Consider the following 10,682-nt stretch of genomic DNA (forward strand, 5'->3'; position numbering starts at 1 on the left):
TCAGAACTGTGCACAAGGCAGCAGGCAACCCACCAGAGTCTCACTCTCTGCAGGATGCACCTGTCACAGTGCCAACCTCCTCTTCCTCATCCTCCCCTGTCCTGCACCTCATACTTGGATGGCTCTCCTGGACTTGCCCTGAGACAAACCTGGAGAATTCATAGAAGTCAGATGGGTTTTATTTATTTATAACAGATTCAGTTAGTTTCTTTGGGGGTAGAAACAAATTTTTAAATTGCTTGTGTTCTGACCCAGGTGTTAAGGACAGCTTGATTAGTTGGCTCTAGACTGCACCACATAAGGTGAAGGTTTTTGCTAGAATGTTCTTTATTTGGTAACACAGTCTTTTCTGGGATTACAAATGACACAGAGATACTGCTTCATCACCAGAAACGCTGGTGTCTCTTTCATGTATGGGTGCATCCTGTCGACCGGTGACTAGGGTGAGGCACCTGGACTAACTCCTGTTATATATCTGGATCAAGGGCACAGCATCAGCGGGCCTGAAGCCCACAGGTCTGCTAGGCAACTGGAGATGGACCTGCAGTTCGACTAGCATTAGTCACAAGGCAGCCTTCATCTCCATCGAGCTAGCCACAGTGCTACTGGTGTGAGTTAGCTCTATGGAGCTAGCTACAGTGCTACTGGTGTGAGTTAGCTCTATGGAGCTAGCCACAGTGCTACTGGTGTGAGTCATCTCCATAGAGCTAGCCACAGTGCTACTGGTGTGAGTCATCTCCATAGAGCTAGCTACACTGCTACTGGTGTAAATCATCTCCATAGAGCTAGCCACAGAGCTACTGGTGTGAGTCATCTCCGTGGAGCTAGCTACAGTGCTACTGGTGTGAGTCATCTCCATGGAGCTAGCTACAGTGCTACTGGTGTGAGTGAGCTCTATGGAGCTAGCCACAGTGCTACTGGTGTGAGTCATCTCCATAGAGCTAGCCACAGTGGTACTGGTGTGAGTGAGCTCTATGGAGCTAGCCACAGAGCTACTGGTGTGAGTCATCTCCATAGAGCTAGCCACAGTGGTACTGGTGTGAGTGAGCTCTATGGAGCTAGCCACAGAGCTACTGGTGTGAGTCATCTCCATAGAGCTAGCCACAGTGCTAATGGTGTGAGTCATCTTTTGCTTCTCTGAGAAGTGCATGATTGTAGGAGTTGGTGGTTGATCATTTGAGCTCTGCCTAGTAACTCCCTAATGTGTGTGTGTGTGTGTGTGTGTGTGTGTGTGTGTGTGTGTGTGTGTGTGTGTATGTGTTGGGTGTTCACAGTGACTCAACACTGTGACAGTACATATGCTGGTTGAAATGTAAAACCCTCAAAACAGATGATTTGTCCTAACAGTGGCCTATCGACCAATGATCACAAAAGCAGCGAAGACACGACATCTAGTTTATTTCCTGCACGTTTATTGGAACGCTTTTGGGTGGGTTGCCATCCAGTGTTTACATGCACAAATGGAGGTGCACATGTACTTGCTGTCAGACATGTTCAGCTCTGGATTTTCCCACACACCCAATCCAGTGTGTTAAAGTATCAGTACAAGCAAACCTGAATCACCGGCCAAAGACGTGACAATCGCAAAAGCGAAGGATAGGCATGAAAAGAAAACCAGGAAGTCGCCTGGGTGATGTAGTCGGTCGACTGGTATCCATGCAGGCTGCCTTCTTGTCCTCTGTACCAGTCCACGTTTCTAAATCGGTTCAGAACTGAGAACATGTCACTCAGACCATAGCAGGGGCCACAGTGGCTGATCCACATGGAAACATTCAGTTAACACCCGAAAATTTGAACTGTTTCAAAGAGGTCCCATCCACTCTCACTGAAGTACTGGAACACATGCAGAACCATGCGCGTTAGAGAGGCAGGAAGTTGTGTCTCTTCCCCAGTGTTAGGTAAGGAGTGAAGTCATGCCCCCAGCAACTTCTACTCACGGCATCCTGCCGATTTCGCTTTTTAACAGAGTGATTTCTTTTGGCTGGTATGTGTAGCCAAAATTATTATTATTTTTAAACCATGACATTTTAAAATGATTGAGGTTCGGTACTTGCCAAGACTAAAAAGTGTTTGGATCATTCCATTAGAGTAAGAGTCTGCGGAACTCTCATGGACTGAGATGAGAACATTCTAGGTTTGATACACTTTTTGATACCTGGTACATGTTTTTAAACACATGAAGTGTAGTCACGTGAAGTCATGTGTACTGCAGACATGCTTGTGGCTTCTTTTACTGTCATGTTGCTTCATTTGAGGCTCATTAGTAGTAGTACTTTTGTTGAGCATGGATACTGAATACGTTCAAGAATGATGCTGTGAGTCTCACATGAGTTGCTGTGACCTAAGACAAAATGAGCCAGCAACGTGAGCCAGCAATGTCAGCCATGTGAAACTGCCATGTGAAAACCCAGTGTAATTTCTAAGCACATCCTTAGAAAGCAAGAAGGCAGAGGTGTAGTCTTAACACTGTATGGTTATGAGGAGTTGCCTTCTATTTTCTGTTATCTGATCCCAAAGTGTAATATTATTTTTGTTGGTTTTCCAGATCTAGTTTTCAGCAACCTAATCCTTTTATAGCAATTTTCTGTTTGTTTGTGTTCACAAGCATGCTCGTAAGCTGAATTTGAGATGTGGATGTATCAGAATCACTGCTGTGAGGCCCAGTCCCAGAGTGGAGCCCTCATCATTAACACTCATTTGATTTCTGCCTTCACTACTGTAGCTGGGGGCTCCTTGTGGAGACTTACAGAACTTGTGGTGTCGAGCTCGCAGTTAGGAGCTCGTGGTATGGAGCTCACGGCATGGAGTGTGTGGATTGGCTCACCCTTTATGGCTCCTAAAGGTGTTTGGTGCATTTCTCATGTTGCAAGAGTCTACTGCAATTTGTCTGGAATGTCTCCCCTTCAGATGTACAATGTTGTGTAAAGATTACATATGTTTAATTAGATTAGGCTTCACTGGCATTAACTGGCATTTTATTCTTGCCTTTTGTGCCATATTTTACAATTTATTTAACTGTGTCCCAAGGTCTCAGCTCTAGGATGGTCACGTAGTGTTCGGGTTTAGCCGATCTCTGAAATATGTAAACATATATTAGTGGACATCATAAGCTGGTGAGAATCTAAACGGCTGTTTGCATGCTAAACTCAATTTCTTATGTGAACTGTTCAATGCTAGAAAATAGCTTTTGATCACTCAAGCTCCAGCTGGCAAAGTGGTTGGTTGCTATAGTAGCCTGAACATTGTTTTCCAGCATATCAGAAATGATTGTTTTGGAGGTACTTTTATGATACCCATGTATTGTATATAATTAGATATGTTTGATCAGTGAAGTTGCCTTCTGAAGTCAGTGATTCTACTGGCGAAGGAAGGTTAAGAGAGAGAGCGAGAGAGAGAGCGAGAGAGAGAGAGAGCGAGACTAATGCAGTAGCACAGAAATATAGTGGTAACAGCGGTAACACAGCAGTAATACTGCATGGAGTGGGAATTCCATGTAATGCTTTAAAGGTGAAAGCCTCTTTAGTCAGAATTGCTCATAGACACAGGAGACTTGAGATGACATGTGATTATCATGACATGGTAAAAGTAGTTAGAAATGACTGTATGGATCATGTGAACTAAGGGTTAACCTCACATGGAAAAAGCTTTCTGACTGCTAGCCTACAAGAACAACTCCACGAGACAGTAAAATCATACAACTTTAGGGGAGGGTGAGATATAGTTGAATATACTCACATTAACCTCTATTGTTAATGCTCTTAGATGTTCTTCTCCCTAAAATGTTTCCCTAAAGTTGCTAATATTGAATGAAATTGTTATGCAAAGGAGATCACGCAAATCACTCTCCTTTAGAATAAATACCGAATAAAACAATGATGCAAATGAGATTGATTGTGTTAGTTAGAGGTCAGATGTCAGATCAGGCAGCTGGCCAATTGCTCAGTCTCGTGAAAGCCTCCTGAAAGTCGACTGACTCCAATGAGATACAGCAAGAAGCGACACTCTGACGCTCTGACACTGATGGCACAGGTGTGGTGGTACTGATGGTATAGCTGCGTTGGTACCAATGGCACAGGTGCCTAGGTGCATTGGTACTCGTTTGAGGCTTAGGTGCATCCTCTGCTCAGCAGCGTCCAGGTGTGTGTGTGTATGTGTGTGTGTGTGTGTGTGTGTGTACATGCATGTGTATATGTGTGTGCATATGTGTCCGCATGTGCAAGTGTGTCCCTGCCGTCTAGGTGTGAGAGGTGAGGATATGTAGGATCTCCCGATTCCCCTTGGTTGGTCAGGGGGCGTGGTTCACATCGACTGTCACTCGGCTGGCCAGGGGGTGTGGTTCACATCTCCTACTTCCCCTCAGCCATTCAGGGGGCGTGATTCACATCTCTTACTGCCCCTTGGCCAGTCAGGGGGAGTGGTTTATATCTCCAGGACACAGTGTGAGGGCACCAGGCCACGCTTCTTCCCGCTGCTGAGCTTCACAAAGCCGTTATCCTCCTCACCTTTACCGACACACACCTGAGACGACAGAAGAGGAGATACACTAGGAGCAAACAGCTGCGCTCACAACTAGAAGGAGACAGCTTTGAAAACAAACAAAATGAATATTAGTCAACGCCCACCGGTAAGTACAATTTTCCTGTGCTTTGTGAGTGTGGAGGTTGGTGTGTGTGCGTGTGTATGTGTATTTTTGTGTGTGTGTGTGTGTGTATGTGTATTTTTGTGTGTGTGTGTGTGTGTGTGTGTGTGTATTTTTGTGTGTGTGTGTGTGTATCTTAGCCTACCTGCAGCTCTTTCACCGTCATGTGGCCTTTCTCACGGTTGCCATGGAAGCCCTGTGTGACCCTCCACACTCGTTCTCCAGGACGCACTCTCTGTACGAAGTTTGCTGGGAAAAAACCAACTTTATTGCGACTCTTTCCCTAAAACACACACAAACACACACACACACACACACACACACACACACACACACACACACACACACACACACACGCATACACAAGTTAGTTGCCATAGCAACCCAACCAAAAAATGTTTTTCTCTTAGGTTCTTTGATTTTTATGACTCAAAGCCACACTCAAATGAAACATGCATCAAAGGGGCATTGGTAGTTCACAAACTTCTCACATCACCTGATGACAGTGCAGTGTCATTCTTGCCTTTCACTTTTTGAGCTTTTATTCTTATGAGTGTCTTATGAGCACTGTTGATTGATGTCATCCCTTTGTGCTTCCCTGAGGCCTTCCAGCAGGTGCCCTCTGTTATCATATCTGTTCGTGGGTCCTCTATTAGTATGTTCTATGTTAGCATGTCCTCTGTTAGCGTGGCCCTTTGTTAGTGGGTCCTCTGTTAGCATGTCCTCTATTAGTATGTTCTATGTTAGCATGTCCTCTGTTAGCGTGGCCCTTTGTTAGTGGGTCCTCTGTTAGCATGTCCTCTATTAGTATGTTCTATGTTAGCATGTCCTCTGTTAGCGTGGCCCTTTGTTAGTGGGTTCTCTGCTAGCAAGTTTTTATTAGTGAGGTCTCCACTAGCATTTTTTTTTATTGGTGGGTTCTCTGCTAGTATTTTTTTTTATTGGCAGGTTCTTTGCAAGCATTTTTTTAGTGTCGTGTTCTCTTTAAGCAGGATCTTTTAAATTGGTGGATTCTCTGCTAGGCTAGTGGGATTATTTATTTTATGGGCTCTCTGCTAGCAGGTTTGTTCACAGACTGCAGCCGGAGAGCAAATATGACTCAGTGTCCCGAGAGAACAACAGTGTTGTAAAATGTTATCTCCTGACTGCAAATTTGTATAAAGTTGCAGGGAAGTTACACCAGCTTTTTGAGTTTTTTTGCTACTTAGTTTTCAGAAAATCCAACAAAATCACTTTAAAATTGCCTATGTTATTATAATGAAGGACAATTGTGCAGAAGGTCAGGTGATGCCTTTGGGATCAGGGTCAGTGTGGTCAGTGTGGTCAGTTTGACAGAAGGATCACCTTGCCACCTTTTTCTTTGGGTTTGTGAGAGAACAAGGCCAGTGGGTCTCTTTCATACCCACATGGTCCATCTCAGGTCAGCATGAATGCATTGTGGTGACCTATTAACTACACACATAATGTAGGTATCCATGTCTGTATACACATGGTATTGTACTGTAAGAAAATTTAACAAAATTATGTTTACTACATCATATTCCTCATAATTGTGCAACTATTTATACACCTATTTTTCCCTTTTATCTGTGTGTTAGCCAGTCTAAGAAAACTTGAAGAAGTGAGAAGACAGTGATTTTGCGTCAGTAGATGTTTAAGAGATTAAAAAAGGAAAATGCAACACATCTGTGTGCATGTGTGCATGCATATGTGTGTGTGCCTGTGTGTATCTGTGTGTGCATGTGTACAGTTGCAGTGGTCTTTACTCGCGGTGTGCTATGTGTGCTCTGCATTCTCCCGTGAGCCAGCATCTTCCCAAACGTCCGCTCACGGTTTCGCTTCCATCAGCGAAGCGGAAAGCTTATTAATTTTTCATCAAGCTCTGCTTCTCCACTGTCACAGCCCCATGACCCACACCATTAGACTCCCTCACTCCAGAGTGAGGCTATGAATAGCAGTGGCAGGCATTTCAGCTCCTGCAGGCGAACATGACAAACGGAGCTTTGTACCGGCTCATGCCTGCATTCTGCCAGAGCCTTTTAGCGGGGGAGGGAGGGGTGAAAATAGAGATACAAAAGGAAGGACAGATGCAGGAGGGAAGGAACAGTTTCCGTAAGTGAGGAGGCTGAAGCGAGAGGGAACAGTTTCCGCTAGTGAGCAGGCTGGAGCGAGAGGGAACAGTTTCCGTAAGTGAGCAGGCTGAAGCGAGAGGGAACAGTTTCCGCTAGTGAGCAGGCTGAAGCGAGAGGGAACAGTTTCCGTAAGTGAGGAGGCTGAAGCGAGAGGGATCAGTTTCCGTAAGTGAGCAGGCTGAAGCGAGAGGGAACAGTTTCCGTAAGTGAGGAGGCTGAAGCGAGAGGGATCAGTTTCCGTAAGTGAGGAGGCTGAAGCGAGAGGGATCAGTTTCCGTAAGTGAGCAGGCTGAAGCGAGAGGGAACAGTTTCCGTAAGTGAGCAGGCTGAAGCGAGAGGGAACAGTTTCCGTAAGTGAGGAGGCTGAAGCGAGAGGGATCAGTTTCAGTAAGTGAGCAGGCTGAAGCGAGAGGGAACAGTTTCCGTAAGTGAGGAGGCTGAAGCGAGAGGGAACAGTTTCCGTAAGTGAGGAGGCTGAAGCGAGAGGGAACAGTTTCCGTAAGTGAGCAGGCTGAAGCGAGAGGGAACAGTTTCCGTAAGTGAGGAGGCTGAAGCGAGAGGGAACAGTTTCAGTAAGTGAGCAGGCTGAAGCGAGAGGGAACAGTTTCTGTAAGTGAGCAGGTTGAAGTGAGAGGGAACAGTTTCCGTAAGTGAGCAGGCTGAAGCGAGAGGGAACAGTTTCTGTAAGTGAGCAGGCTGAAGCGAGAGGGAACAGTTTCAGTAAGTGAGCAGGCTGAAGCGAGAGGGAACAGTTTCTGTAAGTGAGCAGGTTGAAGTGAGAGGGAACAGTTTCCGTAAGTGAGGAGGCTGAAGCGAGAGGGAACAGTTTCCGTAAGTGAGGAGGCTGAAGCGAGAGGGATCAGTTTCCGTAAGTGAGCAGGCTGAAGCGAGAGGGAACAGTTTCCGTAAGTGAGGAGGCTGAAGCGAGAGGGATCAGTTTCCGTAAGTGAGGAGGCTGAAGCGAGAGGGATCAGTTTCCGTAAGTGAGCAGGCTGAAGCGAGAGGGAACAGTTTCCGTAAGTGAGCAGGCTGAAGCGAGAGGGAACAGTTTCCGTAAGTGAGGAGGCTGAAGCGAGAGGGATCAGTTTCAGTAAGTGAGCAGGCTGAAGCGAGAGGGAACAGTTTCCGTAAGTGAGGAGGCTGAAGCGAGAGGGAACAGTTTCCGTAAGTGAGGAGGCTGAAGCGAGAGGGAACAGTTTCCGTAAGTGAGCAGGCTGAAGCGAGAGGGAACAGTTTCCGTAAGTGAGGAGGCTGAAGCGAGAGGGAACAGTTTCAGTAAGTTAGCAGGCTGAAGCGAGAGGGAACAGTTTCTGTAAGTGAGCAGGTTGAAGTGAGAGGGAACAGTTTCCGTAAGTGAGCAGGCTGAAGCGAGAGGGAACAGTTTCTGTAAGTGAGCAGGCTGAAGCGAGAGGGAACAGTTTCAGTAAGTGAGCAGGCTGAAGCGAGAGGGAACAGTTTCTGTAAGTGAGCAGGTTGAAGTGAGAGGGAACAGTTTCCGTAAGTGAGCAGGCTGAAGCGAGAGGGAACAGTTTCAGTAAGTGAGCAGGCTGAAGCGAGAGGGAACAGTTTCAGTAAGTGAGCAGGCTGAAGCGAGAGGGAACAGTTTCTGTAAGTGAGCAGGCTGAAGCGAGAGGGAACAGTTTCAGTAAGTGAGCAGGCTGAAGCGAGAGGGAACAGTTTCTGTAAGTGAGCAGGCTGAAGCGAGAGGGAACAGTTTCAGTAAGTGAGCAGGCTGAAGCGAGAGGGAACAGTTTCTGTAAGTGAGCAGGCTGAAGCAAGAGCAAACAGTGATCTTTCTGGTGGCATAGAGGACGAGAGTGAGAAGGCTACTGGCTTACATTTATGTTCCATGGGAGGATGGAACTTCAGGTGAGATCATCGGACACATAAATTCCATCTTAACACACATGGCATCAGCTAACTGCACAAGTAATGATCTGCTATCTGAAAATGGACATAATTTTAAGATTTTATATCAGAGCTGCTTCAAATGTGCTATTGGAACAGCAGATTCTTGCCAGCAACTACTGTGGATCCCACCTTAATTTCTGCAATGCTGCAGTGCTGAAGTCTGCATAAAGTGTACATAAACACACACACACACACACACACACACACACACACACACACACACACACACACACACACCCCAGTTTAATAAAACTACCATCTCCACCAGCTATTTCATAAATAAAGCTTACCTTCCACCAGTCCTCGTTGGAGTCATCCATCACCTGCACGCGGTCGCCTGGCCTGTTCCAGGAACCGAGGGAGAGAGGGAGAGAGGGAGAGAGGGAGAGAAGATAGGGGGAAAGAGGAGTTAACAATATCCTCACAGTCAGCTCATTACAGCAGACAAGCAGTGAGGTAGCCGAGAAACGTTAACCTCCCCACAGGCCTGTCGTCACATAAAACATTTCAGAAGGTAATAGTTGTTCCCCCTGAATAGCTCAAGCCAGCAGGCAGAATTAGTCAGCTGGTAAATTGCATTCCATGCAGGATTTTAAATTTTTTTTATTCAGAACTTTGATATATTTTGGTCCACTGCTAATCCACTGCTCATACTGGTCATTTGACCAGTTAGAATCATTCTGGAAATATGAGAAGTTAAAAACCAAAAAGAATCGCAAAATGAATGCATTTGTCTCTTTGTTTTATATGTTGATTTTATGCAATACAAATGAAAAGATTCTTGAATTTTTTAAGCAAGCGGTCAGTAACGTATTCAGTGTGGAACATTTGTAGCACAGCTACATGTCTGGTGCGACAGCGCCCCCCTGAATCCCCCCCACTACACCCTCAACCCTCTCCACTGGCTGAGCCCCTCAGACGAGTGCCTCAGCAGATGGCGTGAGGGTACTCTTCATCACAACACTCTGCACTCGGCACTCTCCCTGAGGGAAGGGTGGAGGATGGAGCCCTGGAGTCCTGCCGTAACCTTTCGACAGACCCACTCTGCCTGTCAACTCCTTCATCTTTGCCCTTTCGTCCTGGTTTGCTTTTCTGTGGGCGCACCTTTAGCCTAAGCTGGCGTGTAACTGTCTTTCTCAGACATGCTAATATTCCCGAGAGAGGTGTTCAGTTTTCGGTTCAGTTCACCTCGACGGGCTGCGTATCTCTTCGACTGACTAAACGATATCGGAACCAGAAAAGATCATAGTAAGAAAACAAACCCCACACTCCTTATGAGTTCAGCCAAAACTGTGAGTCTGGCCATGCAGATCAAATCTAGAAGGCTCCAGCAATTAGAGTCGCAGCTATTAAATGTGAACCATCTCTTTTAGGGAGACTCAGCGCTTTAATGGAACAGTCCACTGTGAGCACTGGGATGAGTTCATGCTGTCTCTCTGGATGAAATGCTTACGTGTAAAAAATCTTATAGTATACCTACATGCAATAATGAGTTTACCAAAGAAACAGACCCATAGCGACATTCAACACAAACAAACTAAACAACTAAACTCATCCCAGACACTCCCAAGGCACATGGGTACAGAGTAGGCTTCTCCACTCTTAATGCCAGCTCACCATACACCCCCAAACCTGGACTGTCTTCAGATCCGCAACAAATCAAAGAAAAATGTATTAAAACCGCCGTGTGCTACACAGAAAACACAGAAATCTTTCTAACACAACAATTCCTTTTTTCCCTCATTTCTTTTTCATTTCTTCCTTTTATGTTTTCAAACACATCACCACTTTAACCATTTTTAATCACTGTATAAGTATTCTTCTCACAGATTTGGCAACAGCTGTAAAGGACAAATGACAATAAAGCCTCATTAGCCTCATTAGTGCCTCATCAGTCCGGCAGTGCTGTGTAGTGCTGTTTAGTGTTGCTTAGTGCTGTGTAGTGCTGTGCAGAATGTGTAGTGCTATGCAGTGCCGCAGTGCTCGGAAGCTGTGCAGAC

The 10,682-nt window shown here is 45.9% G+C and overlaps 1 protein-coding gene across 1 annotated transcript in view; it reads right to left on the reverse strand.

Annotated features, from left to right (window-relative positions):
* Positions 1-1,412: 1,412 nt before the first annotated feature.
* Positions 1,413-10,682, reverse strand: part of LOC113576851 (SH3 and cysteine-rich domain-containing protein 2) — a 30,680-nt gene continuing 21,410 nt past the window's right edge. Inside the window, exons 9-11 of the mRNA XM_035533432.1 lie at positions 8,973-9,024; positions 4,785-4,922; positions 1,413-4,518 (exon numbers count right to left, since the gene is read on the reverse strand). Of these exons, the coding sequence (XP_035389325.1) occupies positions 4,420-4,518; positions 4,785-4,922; positions 8,973-9,024 (289 nt within the window). The 3' untranslated portion in view covers positions 1,413-4,419. The remainder of the gene's footprint in view (positions 4,519-4,784; positions 4,923-8,972; positions 9,025-10,682) is intronic.

This window comes from Electrophorus electricus, chromosome 14 (genome assembly GCF_013358815.1).
Source record: "Electrophorus electricus isolate fEleEle1 chromosome 14, fEleEle1.pri, whole genome shotgun sequence".
NCBI classification, from domain to species: Eukaryota; Metazoa; Chordata; class Actinopteri; order Gymnotiformes; family Gymnotidae; genus Electrophorus; species Electrophorus electricus.